A 19,772-nucleotide genomic window follows, 5' to 3' on the forward strand; every position below is an offset into this window, starting at 1 on the left:
CTTGACTCTTGACAAAGCACACCATTTCATTTTGGTTGATGTCCAGATGTATTCAAAATGTATGCAAAGCTCACTATCACCTTTTAGAGTGACAGAAATTGCTATAATTAATGAACTAGTTATCTATATCAGGTCATTTTGTTTTTTATTTATTAAATATCAATTTATTTATCAAATTTATTTGTTCCTATCTTATAATTCTCTTCTATAAGTAGAATTCATTATTATAACATTCAATGTATAACAAGCAATTAATGCACTATAACATTGAACTAAAGGAAATCAGTAGCAATTTCCTTCAGGATGCCTAAGTCATGAATCACTTATTTGCTTTTTAAAAGGACAGTAAAAACCATATACATTTATACTGAAATAAACTCTACCTCTTCTGGAGTTTTTTCTGAGAAAAGAACTGCTGAGCCACCTTGTTCTTCATCAGGATAATCAGGAAATTTTCCTGTAATGTGCCTGTTTGAATAGGATAAAATATAAAATTAAATTTACTTGATAACTAATAGAAGAGGATATTTGTAGGTCAGGGTTGGACTGTGGGGTCTCCAGTGCTCTCTGAGCTTTGTTTTCCTGTAGATGTTTCATCACCAAACTAGGTAATATCATCAGTAAGATGAGGTTTGATCTCATTTTATATACCAGTGGTTTCCTCTAGTGGGAGTGGTATTAGTGGTTCCTTGACCGGGATATTATTTACTGTCAGCTTGTTTGGCAGTTTCTTCATTGGGGTATTTTATTTATTTATTTGTATGTTTATTGAATTTTTATTGCTGCTTATTAGCCCATGGCGACTCAAGGAGGTTTGCAGAATATAAAACCACATTTAAAACAATAAAAACTAACAAGAATCAAATAAATTAATATAGTACTGAGATGATGAAACTATGGCACACATACCCAAAGTAGCACGTAAAGCCATGTTGCCTGGCATGCGCAGCCTTGCCTGTTTGGCGTCCAGGTTTCTAGCGCGCATGGGCACGTGATGATCAGCTTTTCTTTGCACACACAGCAGTGCCGAAAACCTATGTGCACATGCGCACCAGCCAGCTGATTGTCGGGTGTGCATGCACGACCAAACTCGGAAGTGTGGTGTTTGTGGAGTGTGATCCTTTTGTATGCATGGCAGTGCCGAAAATCGGTCTCACCTGATCATCAGGTGCGCATGTGTGCTAGATCCTGTAAGTTTGACTTTGCCAGAGCGCAGCCCCAATGAGCATGCATGTGAGATTTCCATGCGACCTTTTCAGCACTCAGTGCCGAAAAGATTTGCCATCACTGATATAGTACAATATAACAAAATCACACCACCACCCCATCCCGGTGACAGAAGATCACGCAAGACATTTAATGGGTCCCATCCTGGTCTTAGTTCCCCAGACCCGTTGGCAGAGCCAAATCTTCAGCGCCTTCCGGAAGAGTATTACAATGGGGGCCATTCTAATCTCTGGGGGAATGATGTTGCAGAAAGAGGGAACCACCACGGAAGTCCTTTTTCTGGGTCCCACCAGGTGCATATGCCTCGGGGATATGCACCTGGTGGGACATATCCCTGAGACAACATTCTCTGCCTCCCTGCTCTGATAGGTCGGGTGGATATGACTGGCAAGAGACAGTCCCTCAGATAACCTGGTCCCAAGCCATGAAGGGCTTTAAAGGCAGGGGTGAAATCCTATTGGTTCGGACCAGTTCAGGAGACTACACTATATGTTGTAGACCAGTTCAGGAGAATCAGTAGCAGACATTGGGCCCGGGTCGCCGAACCGGTTGGGGACCGCTGGCTGGCCATGCTCCCAAACCAGTCCCTTGGTCACTGCTCGCTTGCCCCGCCCCACCCAGTCTCTGCTTTCCACCATCCTACCTCCCGTACTCCTTTCCCTTCCCTGCATCCCACAGCCCTGCCATGCTTGCCTGCCTTCCATGCAACCTTCCAGGTGTCCCCATGGCCAGCTTGCAAAGGCACGCAAGCAAAAGGCCACGTGGGAAGTAAACAAGCATGCTAGCTCCCTTCCCCATGGCCAGCAGGTCATGACATGCTTGCTTGCCTTCCACACGGCCTTCTGCTTGCCTGGGCTCTCCACCATCCCAGAACTGCGCCGTGCCAGGGAGTTCTCCTGCGCAGATGCACCTGGCAGCAACAGAGCACACTCTGAGAGAAAGAGAGAGAACGAAAAGAAAACAGCCAGACAAAAGAAAGAGAAAGAAAGAGGAATGTAGAGAGAGAGAGGGACAAGAAAAAAGAGGAAGGGGGAGAGACAAGAAAAAAAGAAAGAGAAATAAAGAGGAAGAATGAGGAAGGGAGAAAGAGGGGGACAAGAAAGAAAGAAGGGAGAGAGACAAAGAAAGAGAAAGAGGAAGGGTGAGAAAGAAAAAGAGGAAGAAAGAGGAAGAGGGAGACAAAGAAAGAGAGGGGGAAGGAAAGAAGAGCAAGAGAAGATAAAGAGACAAAGAAAGAAAAAGAGAAAGAATGAAGGGAGAGAGAGACAAGAAAGAAAGAAAGAAAGAAAGAAAGAAAGAAAGAAAGAAAGAAAGAAAGAAAGAAAGAGAAAGAGAACTTATGACCACAATTGAGCCCAAAATTTTGGTTGCTAAGTAAGAGTGTTGTTAAGTGAGTTTCACCACATTTTACAAGTTGGCTACGCCTACCTGGTCACATGCTCACCAAGCCATGCCCACCAAGCAACACCTACAGAACCGGTAGGAAACATTTTTGGATTTCACCACTGTTTAAAGGTGATGACCAGCAACTTGAATTGCACCTGGAAGCAAATCGGTATTGTTTGCTTCTTGACTGTTAGTCTAATGTTAATCTTGGTGTTAATCTCTGTTCAACTGGGTGCTGATTGCTGGTGAGGAAGTTTTCCATTTTGGTTTTTTGATTGGTATGTAGATGTTTATGTGCCTGTGGATGGCCAATCTGTATGAGTACCAGGCTTCCAGGAATTCTCTTAGCATTTTTGGACTTGACTTGGTCCAGGATGCTCTCAGTTTCCCAGTTGAAAATATGGTTGTTTTTCCATGTTGTGAAATTAAGGAATTTTCATCATTTCTTCTGACTGCTAATTGGTGTTCATGGATGTGCTCTACTAGTCTTCTGCCTACATAATGGTTGCTGCAGTCATTATGTAGTTGCTGCTATATAATGGTTGCTGCAGTCGTTACACTCTAAGTTGTAGATGCTTCCTGTTTTCTCTTCTGGGATTGTTGAGTCTTTTGATCTGCTCAAAAAATATAGGATAATTCCTAAACAACATCTAAGACCATTCCCACCAACCCTGGCAAGGCAAGCCATTAGTATATAAAATGAGAGGAAACACCAACCCTACTAGCACTGATAATGTTACCAAGTTTGGTAATGAAACAGCTGCAAGAAATCAACCAAGCTCAGACCCCACATTTAACAACCTAAAACATTTTAAAATGCTACATATTAATTTACATAATATTTGTCACATATACTATTGATAGAATAACACGGGGATGGAATCAGATAACTGAAGATGAAGTCTAATAACACAGAGCTATTATGCAAAGATTCAAATCCTCAAGTAGGTTTTCTTCTGACTAGTAGTAATTGATTTTAGATTCTTTTTTTAAAAAATCATTTATTTTCCATTTTAAAAAACAAAAACAATTCATCTCCGTTTGAGCAGTGTGTTATCTGGGTACAAATATTTCGGTGCAACATCCTTCCACAAATTATATACATTGAACAATTATACCATTTGTAAATCTTCACTTCCTTCATAACATATCTTCTAATAAAAATGCAATAATTTTAAACATTATTATTCTCATCATACTCCTGTTACCAGTTGCCATGTTATTCTTATCTCTATCATAATGTAACTTCTATTCTTCTTGTCTTCTTCCTTTATTTCCAATTTCCTTTTTTATTCTCTAATCATTGGTAAAAAGCTTCCTATATCATATAATAATCAGTTTGTTCCTTCTCTTTAATTGCTAGTGTTAATCTATTCATTTCTGCACATTCTAATATTTTCTTAATCATCTTCTCTTCAGTAAGAATCTCTTCACTTTTCCAATATTGTGCAAATACAATTCTAGCTGCTATTAATACATGAATAATTAAATATATATTTTCTTTGTTATAAGTTTCAGGCAAGATTCCCAACAAAAATATTTCTTGTTTAAAATCATTATGTTGTTTTAGCATCTCTTCCAACCATATCTTTATTTTTGTCCAATACTTATTTGCTTCTCCACATGTCCACCACATATGATAATAAGATCCAGGTATCTGGTGGCACTTCCAACATCTAGCTGATTTATCTTTAAACATCTTTGCCAACTTCGCCGGTGGGAGATGCCATCTACAAAACATCTTATATAAATTTTCTTCATATGCAGTTGACATCGTTACTTTATAATTCCTATCCCACAGCAATTTTGGAACTGGGGTTGCTGCCACAGCTAACACATTCAGCTTCTCCTCTGGGAAAGTCTGTTTGCAGCTTTGCATTCTCAGCGTTATTGGACAATTCAATCTGACCGGTGATTGTGAGGTTTGGAGTGAACACAGAGACTTGAGTAGCCATGGTTTCTTTTTCTTCAGCCACATATTGCAGAGAGTCAGGACTCCTGTTGCTCAGGGCCTTACCACTAATTCCCCCATTACTTGAAAGGAGGCTTAATTTCTATCATGGCTGATCCATTTTGGAGAGCAGTACAGGGGCGGAGGTTTCCCCAGGATCACAGGCCATTCTGGGGCCCTCCACTGCTAGAGTAGCCAGATCTACTACCAGGAGTACATCACAGACCAGCAAGTCCGTGACTCGTGCTCCCTCTACTATAGTTAACAAAGATTCTAGGGCCAAACAAAAGCCTTCAGGAAAGCACTCCTCTAAGTTCATCAGAGGTGCACGAGATCAAGATTCTCCACCGGCTCTGGCATTGGAGACCCTATTTTCCCATTCTCCACCTGCCTCTCCACCATTCCTGCAGGCCACTCGGGCTGATCCCCTGATGTTGTTTCCCGGGGATTATTAGCGGAAGAGGTTGGTCTGGGCCCTGGTTCCCCATCAAGTCTTTCAAGAGTAGGCCCATTGTTAGATACCGAACCAGAACTCTCAGTTCCTGTGACTTCCCTTAACTCCACAGCGGCGAGGCTCTGCCCTGTGGAAAGTCAGGTCCTTGTCCTACTTAGAGATTCACCGCCTCATTTCTGCAGCACATTTCTGCACAGGGGGTGGAATCTGAATTACAATGCAGGGGACAGGCCCCCAGGTCGTGGTCCTTGACCAGACCATTATCAGTTCCTCAATAGACCTCTTCACCAGCTCATTATCTGCACAGTGAAAACTCACTGGCTGCAGAGGAGGATCTAGGCTGTGTTGGCTGGGGGATTCTGGGAGTTGAGGTCCACAGGACTTAAGGTCGTCAAAGTTGAGAAACACTGATCTAGGGGATCAGGAGTTCTCAGATGATGAAGGCTGGGTCCCTGACAAACCAGCATTCTCGGGTCTATTTCACCCTCATCTGTTTAAGTCATTACTTTACAAGGCCAAAGCCACTGCCAACATGGGGCTGGGCATCTCTAACCCTGCAAGGTCAGTGGTAGAATTAGACTCCACGGAACGCCTTTTCGCAGGGCAGGTTCCAGAGCAAGAGGCTGTTCCAATGCCTCTGATGTCATTCAAAGACAGCGGGCCCAACCCAGCTCAGTGCCTCCTCCAGGTAATAATGATAGGAAGTTTTATAGTGCTAGTACAGAATTTGAAACATTATTACAGCTTCCTCCAGTGGATCCACCAGTATCAGCCCTAGCTTCCTCAGCTATCGTGCCTTCCAATGTGTCAGATGGTTTAAAGGCGGAGGACCGCAAAGCTAAGATGACTCTTTGCAGGATGCATCAGGTGGCCGCCTGGGCGCTGAGGGTATCTACTGCGGCGTCCTTTTTTAATAGGACTTCTCTGGTCTAGCTCAGACAATTGCAGGCCAGAATTGCTCTGGAGGTTCTCCGGCTATTATTAACAAACTGGTGGCGGCTATCAAATTTTTCTCGGACACTACGCTCAACGTTGCTAAGTTTGCGTCTAGGGTGCTAGCTTCCAACATTACATCAAGTCGTCTCCTGTGGCTATGCCACTGGTAGGGTGACCTACATTCCAAGTGGCGTCTCGCTTTCGCTCCATTTAAAGGTGGGCCTCTCTTTGGAGAAGCCCTTGACCCTATACTGGTAGAAAATAGGGACAAAAGTAAGGTGCTTCCCCTTGCTCATAGGCGGGTGGATCACAGGACGCAACTCTATTTCAGACGCCTGTCCTTTTGGCCGGCTGACCAGGGATTTGGAGCTCCACAATATTCGTAATACTCCTCCCAGTACCATCGGCCATACAATCAGGGATCCGACAGATACCAGGACAGGTTTCAGAATAGGTCAGGGTTTCGTGATAGAGGCAGGAGGTTGTTGCAGCAACAACCTCCTGCGAAGCAGCCCTTTCGAGGCTCAAGCAACTGACCATTTTGCAGATACAAGTGGTTCCCAAACACCGCATCCCATGGTAGACAACATACCCACTTCATAAGTCAATGGGAAGCATCCACCACATATGCTTGGGTATTGTAGACGGTGAGGCTGGGCCTCACTCTAGAATTCCTTTCCACCTCCACCCATCCCCCGAGGCATTTCATCAGGGCTCCCGTTCCCAGATGTCAAATAAAAAAGAATCTCATGAACACCGAGATCCAGCACCTGCTTGACATATTGGCCATAGAGCCAGTTCCATCGGGACACGAGGGCAGGGGATTTTACTCAATCCTATTCTTAGTGCCCAAGAGCTCGGGAGGGTGGCGAGCTATTTTAGACTTGAAAAAGTCTAAACACTTCAAGATGCAGTATCTCAAATCCATCTTGGGCTGCATACATCAGGGAAGGCTTATCTCCACGTGCCCATATGTCCAGCTCACAGGAAGTTCCTGAGGTTCCAATTTGCAGACTGGCATTACCAGTACAGAGCGCTACCGTTCGGTTTGTCCTCTGCACCCAGGAGCTGCTGGCAGTATCAGAGTTGGGGGCCCTCTTGGTACACCAAGATCTCTGCATTTTTCATACGGACAGAGTTGTTTTATGTTTGGATCCAGCATTCCCACCCCAAATCAACTCATGGTTTCACAGGTCCCACAAGATTGTTCTCCCCAATTTCTGTCCGCGACCACAACATCCTCGCGAAAGAAGTTGGCACCACATAGATGTGAGAAGGGCCCTACGCCAATATGTCAAGGAACAGCAGCTTTCAGGAAGACAGAATCATTATTCATCTCCTTTCAACCAGCAACCACGGGTGTGAAGGTGACATCTAACACTGTGGGGCATTGGTTGAGGGCGTGTATCTCTTAAGCCTATGAGATCCAGGCCAGCCCAGTGCCCAGACGGATTATGGCCCATTCCACGTGAAATGCAGCTATCACCGCTGCCTGGGCCACACAAACTTCGATTGAAGAGATATGCAGGGCGGCGACTTAGTCATCACCATCACCCTTCATCAAACATTACAAACTGGACGTATAAGCCTCCACTGAGGCTCCTTTGGGTGATTTGTACTGCAGAGGGTCATCAATGTTCCTGAGACCACGGACCATTCCAGTACCCGTCCTTAGATCCATATGCTTGGGCATGTCCCATGTTTGGATTCTCCAAGTGGCGCGCAGGAGAAAGACCATTGGCTTACCTGAATGGTTGTTCTATGTGTGCCGTGGGAGAATCCAACCCCACCCTTGGGCAGTCTCAGTCCGGGGTCTTGGGGAATAACTTACCTTTCCAGTTGTATTTTTCAGAACTTACCTTATTTCCATTTATCTGATCGGCTGTGCCTTCATACAAAACTGGGCTCTACCAACTAGAGGGGGTGTGGACAAGACTTTTTTTAACTCAGTCTCAAGGCTAATGGCCAAAAGTTAAACTCATGCTTGGGTTCTCCTGTGGTGCACATAGAATGACCAAGTTTGTAGGCTTTATTGTTCTAGAGATTTCATGATGTTGCATGAGAGGCATTTCATTTTTATATATATAGATTGAAGAGTACTGGGCCTAAGACAGAAGCATGTGGCACCCCACTGCTTACTTTCCTCCATGTAGATGTAATACCATTAAGGACGATTCATTGAGTACATTTTGTCAGCCAGTTACAAATCCATCTGGTGGTGATGCTGTCTATCCCACTATTTTCCTAACTTAGCAAGAAGTAGGTTGGTTTTTTTCTAACATTTTTCTAAAATTTCAAGATACAGGGTGTAGTCTACTTTGTCAAATGCCTTAGTATATTCTACATATACTACGTCCACAGTATTTCGCTGGTCAACTGATTTAGTCACTTTGTCAAAGAATGAAATAAGATTGGTTTGGCATGATCTGTTTTTAACAAACCCGTGCTGGCTTCTAGTTATAGCTTTATTTGTTTCTAGGTGTTCAAATATTTTTTTCAATTTTTTTTTCCCCAGTATCTTCCCAGGTATTGATGTTAGACTGATTAGTCTGTAGTTTCCTGGGTCTATTTTTGTTCCTTTTTAATTAAACACAATTCCCTGAAAATATTCTGAAATTATTGTTTAGTCAGTTCTAGCTATAATGTAAACTAATCTACAAATTAATATTTGTTGGTAAATATCAGTATCAATGACAATTATCAATATACTGAAGGAAACAGGTTACTACATTGACTTCATTACAGGGAGTTTTGTGCAAGATAGCTCTATGTATAAGTAAAAAAACCTGTTATACATTTCTGCATAAGAATTCCAATAATATATGATATTGTACTCTAAATCCATGAATCTATGCTAACAGTGATGAGAAATGATGATTCAACTTGTGATTTCGATCATTTTTTTGGTTTGTTTAAAACTGTTTTCTCTACTGAAGCAGCCTTGATTCCAACCATCTTAAAGAAATGTTTACAGACTCTTATGGTCATTGTAATTAGAGATAAGGAGAGGTTAGGGAAAGAAAGAATGGTATCTCACCGGCATTCAATAAACCACTGGCGGATCTGGTCTTGGAGGGTTTCTTTGATGTCTGGTCCTTCAATTTCTTTCACTCGCTCTTTGATGCTTACTAGAGCTTTCTGGAAGTCTGATTCATATTTCTCTTGAATTTCACATCTTAAAGTATCAACCTTCTGGGCACGTAATAACGAAGCACTAGGTCTCTGGAAATGAGGTGGTGGGATCTAAAAACAGATGTTGCATATATTGTATTTCCAGTTTTATTAACACAGTTATTTTATTATTAACACCAGAGGAACTAATTCTGCTTTGTTGATGCTATATCCAGCCTGAAGTGGATATAGCAACTGACTTTACTGTGGCCATTTAAATGCCCTGATCAGGATAATAGATGACAAATACTTAGAAGATTGCTGTTTTTATTTCTCCTATTCCACTTCTTACTTTACCTTCAGTGTTTCAATTCAGAATGATTTCATATTCTACATTAGTTTCTCACTATTAAATTATATATATTAAGATTCTGTACATAATACTGAAAACTCATACAGTATACTGCAGGTAACAGAACTCAAACCAAAGATAAGTTACTATGATATATAGTAGAATTATTTTATTACCATAGCAATAGCATTTAGACATATACCACTTCATAGTGCTTTATAACACTATCTAAGTGGTTTATAGAGTCAACATAGAACCCCCAACAATCTGGCTTCTCATTTTACTGACCATGGAATAATGGAAGGCTGAGTCAACCTTGAGCCGGTCAGAATTGAACTCCTGGCAGTGAGCAATGTTAGCCTGCAATACTGCATTCTAATCACTGTGCCGTCATGTCTCCTTATAAATCATTTTGATTTAAATCTGCCTTTCTGTTCATATGGCATTCATAAATCAATAATAGAATATATGTTTGCACACAAAGAATCATATATTCAATAAGTAGTATCTACTTTAAGGCTAGGAAATATCTTTATCTGAGACTCTAATATATTGTTGTCAGTTAAGGCAGACAGCCTCATATAGCTGATTCTATGTAAAACAGCTTCATATGCTCAGCAGACATAAACCAAGTAATTTATACATTCATCATCTTTATTTTCCTCCTTTTCCATATTAAGTCATTTAATAGACAATTCTCATACAAAAAGAGGATTCAACCACCAGTACATTTTATCTATATCCTTGAATCATGCTGATCTTTTATAACTGATCCCACCAGGATGGTTGGAACGAAATGTGTACCTTCCAAAGGTAATTTATAAATCAGGCACAGTATTATCTTTCCCTTTCTGATAATTTCAATGTCACTGTGGCAAGTCTGGGTTTATTTCAATGGAAGCCTCGTAATTTCTAATTTTGTTATGTATATCTGCCACCTCTAACACAAAATTTCTGATATTTCTTGGGGTAATCTAATTAAGCTTTCGCTACCCTTCCCTCTCCCACGCACCTCCCAACTCCGTTCTTCCCAAACCACAACTCAAAAAGATCACAATTTCCGCTCTCCTCGCCTAAGAAAATAATTCATGCACAATTTGAGTTAGAGTTCAGACAAAACTTATGTACAATATATGTCCACAATCAGCAACGCTTCTTTCAGTCTCCATGTCTCATCATCGATATGCCACTTTTCCATTTTATCCCAGACGGAAATCATAAAGCTTTAAAAACATCGCTTAGTCTTTATTCTTTAGTCTTCTGCCCTTCCGGAAGAGAAAAGCAACACCCTCCGCCTTGTAGCCACGTGTCTCGCTGTTTGTCTTCTCCTTCTCCTTGTCTCTCCCCAGATCCGGATGAATCAGGAAGTCCCGCCTTCAGGGTCTCGTAGTAAAATTTTCGGGCTTCACAGACAGAATTAATGCGGTGTTTTTGGTTGCCAAATGTAACTGTAATACCAGCTGGGACTTCCCATTTGTATGGAATCTGAGAGTTTCTGAGTTCTTCGGTTAAGAAAGCGTACTGTCTCCTTGATCTTAATATTTGAAATGGTATCTCTTTAAAAACAATCAAGTCCTCCCCATCAATTCTCAACCTCTTTCCGTAGAGCCTCTGTATTATCTCATTTCTAGATTCCCTTGTAGTAAAGTATATTATTATGTCCCTCGGAAGCTGTCGCTGTTTTGCTACCCAGGAATTCTGGCGGTAAATTCTTTGAATCTGCCAATCAAAGTTAAGTCCCGGACTTCCCACCAAGCGACTGAAAGCCTCAAAGAAGGTCTGTTTCAAATTCTCCTGTTGGTTTTCACGCAGCCCTCTAACTCTTATAGCAAAGGCAGTCTTATTAAAATTTATCATGACAAGTTCTTTTTGAGCGGTTTCAATTTCCTGTTGTAACGTTTGAATTTTTGATATCAGGTTAAGGTTAGTTTCTTCCAAAAGTTCCAATTTGTCCTCCGTTTCAGCAATATAATCTGTCATGACTGTCATTACTCCGATCATATCCTGCTTTGCCTGAGCAATTTTAGCATCAAATTGATCACATAAATCCGATATCAATTGATTAATCTCCTGTCTGAAATCATTAAGCGTTTTGAGAAGGAATTCTTGTGTTAGCAAATCTCCCGTGGAGGGTGTAGGAGACAAGGGTAGCGACTTCATAGCAGTTTTTGGAGATATGTTATTAAGGAAGCGCTTCTGTTTAGGTTTGGGAGCCATTCCAGAATAAAAATAAAAGACAAGCAATCAAGCGAGCCAAAAATCAAAGTCTCTGCTCCCCTCAGTTAATCTTTTAGCAATTAGTACGGAGAAGCCTTCAGGAGGGTAGGGCTAGCTAAGTACGTCAGATCAAACACAAAAGCTACGAGATCGCCATCTTGTGACGCAGCTAAAAAAGAAAGGGAGCCTTTTGCGAAATTGAAGCTGGTATTTTAAATGGTAATAGAAGAAATTCCTCGGGAATGGTCCCCGCCCGGATTGACTTTTAAATAGCTTAGCTTTGTCCTGGGGGGGGAGGCAATCTGCCTAGGCTGCAAAAAAGGCAGCGCGGAAAACTGGCCGGAGTAAAGGCTCAGCTAATGTTGAACCTCTTCTCCATTCACAGCAAAAGAAAAGCTATGAATTACAAAGAGATCCTAACGACTGACCTTCTCCCTGCCCCTTTCTGCCAGAAAGGGGAGATATCTATAGATCTTATTTTTTTTTTTTTTTTTTTTTTTGAATTCAGAACTTTTTTATTTTTTTTTTCTTTAAAAAAAAAACACAAATATGTCATCATTTGTCAGTCATTAAAACATTGAAGTACAATTTTTTTTTTGTGTATACCCCTCCCTCCCTCCACCCCCCCACCCCCCCTCCTCCTTCCCCCCCCCCCCGACTTCCCAGAACCCGTACACGGTATAGAATTTTAACTAACACAGTCTAAAATCTATTGAGAAAAAAGAAATAAAGAAATTAATGACATTCTAGATTGACCTTAGCTTCTTCTTACTGAACTAACTTTAAACAATTTAAATCATTTCTCATCTTAAGCATAGGCTAACTGGAATTTCTTAGTCCCGTATTTATTTTGTATATAGTCAATCCATTTTTTCCAGTCTCGTTTATATCTCTCATTTGAATGATCTTTGAGATATGCCGATATTTTAGCCATTTCGGCTAAGTTTGTTACTTTCAATGTCCATTCTTGAATTGTAGGCAAGTCTTCCTTCTTCCAATATTGCGCCACCAACAGTCTTGCTGCAGTTATCAGGTGCAGAGTCAAATTGGTCTCTACCACTGTAAAGTCAGTACATATACCTAGTAGAAATAACTGAGGACTAAACTTTATCCTTCTTTTAAAAACATTTTGCATGACCCACCATATTTTTATCCAAAATGCTTTAACCTTTTGGCAGGTCCACCATATATGATAATATGTAGCATCGAGAGAACCGCATCTCCAACATTTAGGCTGTACATTCGGATACATAGAAGCCAACTTTTTAGGATCTAAATGCCATCTATAGAACATCTTGTAAAAATTTTCTCTCAGATTTTGAGCTTGTGTAAATTTCACATTTCTTACCCAGATTCTTTCCCATGTATCCAACATTATTGGTTCCTCAATATTTTGAGCCCATTTTATCATACAATCTTTAACTAACTCTGTTTCCGAATCCATCTGTATCAATACATTATATATCCTCTTTATATGCATTAAGCTTTGATCTCTTATTTGTTTAAACAGATTATCCTCAACTTGAATAAAACCAATTTTTTGATCTATTTTCCACCTAGCCTGTAATTGCCCATACTGGAACCATGTTTGAACTACCTTCTCCTCTTTTAATACCTCTAAAGATTTTAATTGTAATACCCCCCTTTCCGAGGTAAGAAGCTGTCTGTAGGTAATTCTGTCCTGTTTTTGTGCTGTATTCATATTTTCAATTGCGTGTCTAGGAATTGCCCACATGGGTATCTTGTCATTTAATTTATATTGATATTTCTTCCAGACCCGCAATAAAGCATTTCTTAAAATATGACTTTTAAAGTTCTTATCCAATTTTTTGTTGAATAACAGGTAAGCATGCCAACCAAATACCAGATCGTGTCCCTCAATGTTCAATATTCTATCATTGGTTAAGTGAATCCAGTCACTAATTACAGATAATACCACTGCATCATAATATAGTTTTAAATTAGGTAGTTTCAATCCTCCTCTCTCACGTACATCTTGCATTATTTTCATCTTTACCCTCGGCTTCTTTCCTGCCCACACAAATCTATAGATCTTATAAGATATACGAACCAGAGTCCTGGCAGGAGCTTTGTTGAGCTCCCGACGGCGGCAGCTCCACCCCCCGAAGCCAAAATTTCTGATATTTCTTATAAAAACTCATCTTTCTTATATTGAAACTATTTTAGAGATTAGATTTAATAATCTGCCCATCCAGCAAAATTTGGAGGAGAGACCCTGCTGAAGTTCCCATTACCAAGAGATTCCATTTACAGAGATCCTATAGAAGGGCCTTCTCTTATGGAATAAATTGCCTCCTTCTTTTCTAGTAGCTTCCATGAAGAAGTAAAAATGTAGCTGAGAGAACATTTGGGAGATATTAGGTGTTGATAAATTATTAGAATTAGTCAGTTTTATTTTAATGTATACTATAGAGACTTTCTTCCTAGAGTTATTCCCACATTATGGCAGGGACCCGCTTGTTGTTTGGCAGGGACCGCTTGTCTTTGCAGTCATCTCCATCAGGGGTGATGGTCACATATTTCCTGTTCTCCTTCCACTTTTTCTACAGGGTTGCTGGCCATCAGGGTCTAGATGCATGGTTGTTCTTGCTACCGAGTCTTCTTTACTGTGTACAATGTGCCCGTGCCATCTAAGTCTTCCAATGTATATTATAGAGTTGAGAGTGGAGGTTGATTCATTGAGCTTGTGGGATGGTTTCCAAACCTTTTGTTACCAGGCTAAATAACATTTTCAGCAGAGTTTAGGGGATGTTTGTCTTGGTGTTCTTCTGCTTATAAAGGCTCTGTGTGGTAAGTTTTGTGATAGGGAGGTCACATCAGGTGAGGGGCTTGTGCTGGATCAGGTAAAAGCCTTGTAATGATGATGGGGAGGTCATGTCAGGTGAAGGTCACTGGGAGGTGAAGTGCTGGTTGCATGAATTGGTTGAGGGTCAGTGCTGTTGCTGGTTGACTCTTACAATTGAATTCTGAGGAGTTCATAGGCTGATTATGTGTCTGTTGATGGAACTGTCTGTGAAATGCCAAGTTTCAATGAACTCATGCACGTAGCAGGTGATAGCATGGCCAATGATTCTAGTATTGTTCTAATTAAATTGATGCTGCTCTGTGTCAGTGTGGGTAGAGATTAGGGATTTGGGATCCTAGCATTTGACTGCCAGCTGGCGTTCATGTATTCTGGTTTGTAATCAATGTGGTATTTGTCCCACATAGAATTGGTTGCAATTGCTACAATTAATTTTGTAAATTACATTGTTTCTTTTATTCTTCTGTAGCTTGTCCTTGGTTCTGGATAATTCCTTGAGGAATGTGGCTGTGGGTTTCTGGGCTATTACTATTCCTAGGGATTGGAGAATTCTGGCTGTCATTTCTGACATCCCTTTTGTGTGGTGGTTGGCTGTGTGGTGCATTGTGATGTTGGTACTTTGTTTGAATACAATGTTTTTTGGATAGCCATTGCATAGAAAGATGTCAAGCAAACATCTCTCTTCTGCTTTTCTTAATGCTGTGGTGCTGCATTAATTAAGAGTCTGAGTTTCTTCTGAGGGTTTTTGCTAGTTTGTACACTAACATACAAATTAGCAAAAACCCTGTAGAGGAAACTTAGACACTTAGTCAACAACTCAACCTAATCAATAAATTCCCCAGAACAATTTCTCCAACTCATCAAGCACATAAGGAAGAAATCGTGGTCTCCTTCAATGCCACTACACTCTTCAGCTCAATTGACATTGATCTGGCTAAACAAGCCATACTCCATCTACTCACCGAACACCATACCCATAAAGATGACACTGCCACAGAACACCCCATGTCCATAGAAACCATTATGAAACTTCTGGACCTATGCCTCTCAATACATACTTCAATGGAAAATCTATAAGCAAGTTCATGGCACCCCGTGGGGTCACCCATATCAGGCCTAATAACAGAAGCAAAAACTCAAAGCCCTATCCACCATCTAACTAAAATTCTGGACACGCTACATCAATGACATCTTCCTCATCATCAAATGGTCCCAAGTGAAAGAAATATACCACCTACTCAACAACATATTCCCCGGGATCAAATTCATACCTGATGAGGAAATGGACAAAAGATTCCCATTCTGCGACATTGACATAAGGACTCTAGACAACAGAGAACTGGAAACCTGTGTCTACCACAAACCTACCCATACAGACCAGATCCTCAGCTTCACAAGCAACCTCTCCACTGCACACAAAAGAAGCTACACCCAGACCCTTAATAGAAGGGCCAGGAAACACTGCAACACCACAGCATTAAGAGAAGCAGAAGAGAAATGGAGTTAGGGGTTTTATTACTATTTTCTTGCCCATTTTGACTTGTATTCCTAATTTTGACTTTCATTCCTAATCTTGTGTTGTCCTTCCCTCACACACCATGGGTGCAAGGCATCTTTATTAAGGCTTCCAAGCCTGAATTGGTATTCCACAGATGGCAACAGCTCAACCTCAATGAGTTCCACACGCTACTCAAATGAAGTCAACACTAGTCTTCAAGGCAAAGGCAAATCCACAGGTAGAGGCAAGGCAAGGGAAACAGCTGAAAACACACCATCCAAAGTTCAAGGCAAGAACACACAGCAAGAAAACAAACAGGTTGTTCCCAACATCATCTCCTGCTGTGCTAAATAGCCAACTTCTGGTGCAGCCCATCAAGAAGCATGAGGCTGCCTCCTCATGAGTAATCTGGCTGACCTTCGCTGCTCCTGTTTTTTCTCATTGACCAACTCCCCTCTTGATGTTCCTAGAACTGCATAATCTTCCTCCGAGCTGACATGTGGAGAGATATCTGCAGAAGCATCTGATGGGAGTCATCACAAATCTGTCACAGTACTATTTTTGTTAGGTTGGGCTATATTTTCATTTTGTGTAAAGACAAATACAAAGAATGAATGAAGTAGTTCCCCTTTCGCTGCCCGTTACCTCCACGCCATCTTTTCTCTTCAGTAGACTGATTGTTTCCTTGACTTTCATCTAATTTTTATATGTTGAAAGAAACTTGAAACAAACTTTTTACATTATTTTTGACATTTATTCTTGGTTTTTTTTTCTCAGTGGTATTGTGCTAGACTGGGCAGACACCTTTTATCATTTCATCCATATTAGTAAGAATTAAGTGAAGTATAGCTGACTCTCTAGTTCTCTCCTCTACTTTTTGGATGATAAAATTTTCCGCTAGGTTCACCAGGAACCTGTTTGATTTTCCACTTGGTGCAGTTTGTCTCCCAGTTGATGGCAAGTTAGTTAGTCCCTATTACTATCGTAGTGCTTTTCCTGCGCACTTTAGCTAGCTGATTAGCAAAATTTTATCTATTTACTCTGATTTGGGGGTCTATAATATACACCTATGGCAATATCATTCTTTTTTCCTTTTATATAAACCAAAATGCATTGAAGAAGGTTTTCGTTCTATAGAGGTGTAGTTATTTCTCATATATAATACAACTCCACTCCTCTTTTATTTATAGTTGTAGTTGTAGTTACATTAAGTAACTAACAAAGATTTAACAAAGCAATGCTGATTATTATATTTCTTTATTTAAGATCATCACACTTTCTAGGGTTGAGGATGAAAAAAATCAAACATCATGCACACAAACTACTCCTGCATGCTGATAGAAGATATTTATATACAGTTGACCATCCTCTGCTCTCCTTTCAACTACCTTTTAGTAGTAGAAGCAGTATGTCTTTTAAATCCATCTCCTTTTAGCCTCCTGTATTTTTTTTTTCGGGTTAGGGGGCATTATTTAAAATGTTGACAGCATGTCATGGTGTTATGCAGATTGACAGGTGTGGTTCAATAAAATAAAAGACAGAGACCAGATAGTCCAGGTGTGTGCATTGATAAGCCAAGGTGCTTTTTCAGCTGAATAAAGATGGGTCTTTCATAAGAAGGAATGTTGAACGCAGTGTGAGGCAGATATTTTATACATTTCTTTGCTTGCACTTAACTAAGTACTTGACTAATAGCGCTTGACTTTTTTATATTTCTATACCTTATCTGTTGTGTGTCAGCTTCCTCTTATGTAACTACATAAGAGGAAGCTGGCAAAAAAAAAGGTAAGTAATAGAAATATAGAAATTATAAAAATAGTCAAGCACGCCTTCTGCAGTTCTGATCACATGCCTGTGGTTTCCGTAGGGACTTTCCATGACTTCAAAGGACTACTGAGGCCTGAACTTTAGCCTCACATCTTAACATAAAAGCAATCTTCAAATTTATCAGATTCCTGATAAACAACGGGCTTTTTCATAAAATGGCTGCCTTGGTAGATGCAATATCTGCTTAGCAGAAGACAAATAGAATTGCTTCTCCTTACCCTTTCTAATTCTCATATAAATGCCCTACAGCATTTGTCTGTGTATTTATTTGGTTAATATTCTATGTTTTGTTTAAGGTAGTCTACATTATACTTTCTCCTCCCAGTTTCCCTCACAATATTCCTATAAAGTAGATTTTGGTTGAGACAGCACAACTGGCGCAGTGTCACAAAGTTAATCCCTGAAGCTAAGAATACACAAGAGTTTGGGTCTTCCTACTCCTACTCTAGCACCTTCACCACGAGAACATACTGTCTTTTTTCCTAGGTGGTTGAGCACATTTGAAATAAAATGTTGTCAGCCAACATTTATGACTTTTAAGGAAGCCTGCGTAGATTCACATGGAGATGATTTATTATATAAATAAGGACACTTGATATGTCAGGATTTTTTTTTTAAGACAGATGGGCCAAGAACCTTGCCAAATCCATTACTGTCACTCTGTTTTCTGGCTCTCACTCTTATTTGATTCAGATGCAGAAATTTCCAGTATCAATATGTTGTCTTTTTTGGCATAAAGATTTGCTCTTAACAACTGTATTGCATAGTATACCTTTTCAATATTCATTTTATATTAATCAAAATAATTAAATTTAATTATTATTCAAATAAAAAGACATTTAAAGATTTACCATTCCTAGAAATACCATTTCTTCTTCTCTAATTTTCAAAGTTTTCTTCCACTGGGTGTGTCCACGCCAAATCTGTATTATAAAATCAAAAGGTATTTAATCGTCTGTCTTACAGTTTCTTTTACTACAACAAGAGAAAAAATAAACAAGAAATTGAAAGTATTGTATAAATTGTGTAAACGGAATAGGACAGTAGTGGGTTTTGGCTCCCGTTGCAACCGGTATGCTGCAACGGGAGCCGGGCGTGCACCACGGGCATGCACTCTGCATTCACATGCGCACCCACCACCTGCGCCACTCCAGCTGCTCGGCGGAGTGTTGCGCAGGCGCCGTACAATGCACATGCATGCGCAGATGGCCCGTTTCCTTCAAATACAGGTAAGGAACAAGGGCGGGCGGGCCCTCCAAAGCACCATTCTGGTCCCGTGGCGGCTGCTTCCGGCAGGCACCAGTATGCGCGTACCAGGCATACCGCCTGCAACCCACCACTGGAATAGGACTAATATCCCTCTTTCCTTCTCAGTATATGGTATAAAATAATTTGGAGGCTATCCTAAGTTGATTCTTTTGACATTTGTAGACTTACTTTTATACAATGCATATTATAGCATTTCTATTTCCTTTCATACAATTTTAGACATAATACACCCAAATCGAACACAATAGGAAACAAACTGCTTCTATAAAAAATAAGCCTAAATATGTATCTAAAGAACAAGACCAATGGAAATATGTCACTGTTATAAGAAAACAACCAAGACTACTATTCATTGGAGTGGGCTAGAGTAAATAGCAATAAACAATTTCCTACAATTAATAACTTTATTTTGGATTTGCTATTGTATTCAATGTCAAAGAAAGAAAAAGAAAGAGGGAAAGGGAAGGAAAGAAAGAAATGAATGAAGAAGAGGAAAGGAAAGGAAAACTAGAGAAAAACAGAAATGAGAGAGAGGGAGAGAAAAGCGAGAGACCTTATTCCCACAGAAAACACTGAGCAATGAAACCTGGGTAGGCATGTCGGGGGGTGTGTGTCATGTGACTGTGTGGGAGTGATGTTGAGTTGGCCACACCCACCCAGGTTTTGTGGCTCTTGTGGCTCTTATTTTTATTCCAAACAATACTGATAAAACAGGAGAAA

The 19,772-nt window shown here is 40.4% G+C and overlaps 1 protein-coding gene across 1 annotated transcript in view; it reads right to left on the reverse strand.

Moving 5' to 3' along the window:
• Positions 1–19,772, reverse strand: part of DRC11 (dynein regulatory complex subunit 11) — a 157,575-nt gene that overhangs the window by 105,383 nt on the left and 32,420 nt on the right. The window contains exons 5-7 of the mRNA XM_087716592.1: positions 18,635–18,706; positions 8,992–9,197; positions 384–468 (exon numbers count right to left, since the gene is read on the reverse strand). Coding sequence (XP_087572718.1) covers positions 384–468; positions 8,992–9,197; positions 18,635–18,706 — 363 coding nt within the window. The remainder of the gene's footprint in view (positions 1–383; positions 469–8,991; positions 9,198–18,634; positions 18,707–19,772) is intronic.

Source organism: Thamnophis sirtalis, unplaced genomic scaffold, assembly GCF_051295495.1.
Source record: "Thamnophis sirtalis isolate CommonGarterSnake01/CBP01778 unplaced genomic scaffold, rThaSir2_p1.2 scaffold_5, whole genome shotgun sequence".
NCBI lineage: Eukaryota > Metazoa > Chordata > Lepidosauria > Squamata > Natricidae > Thamnophis > Thamnophis sirtalis.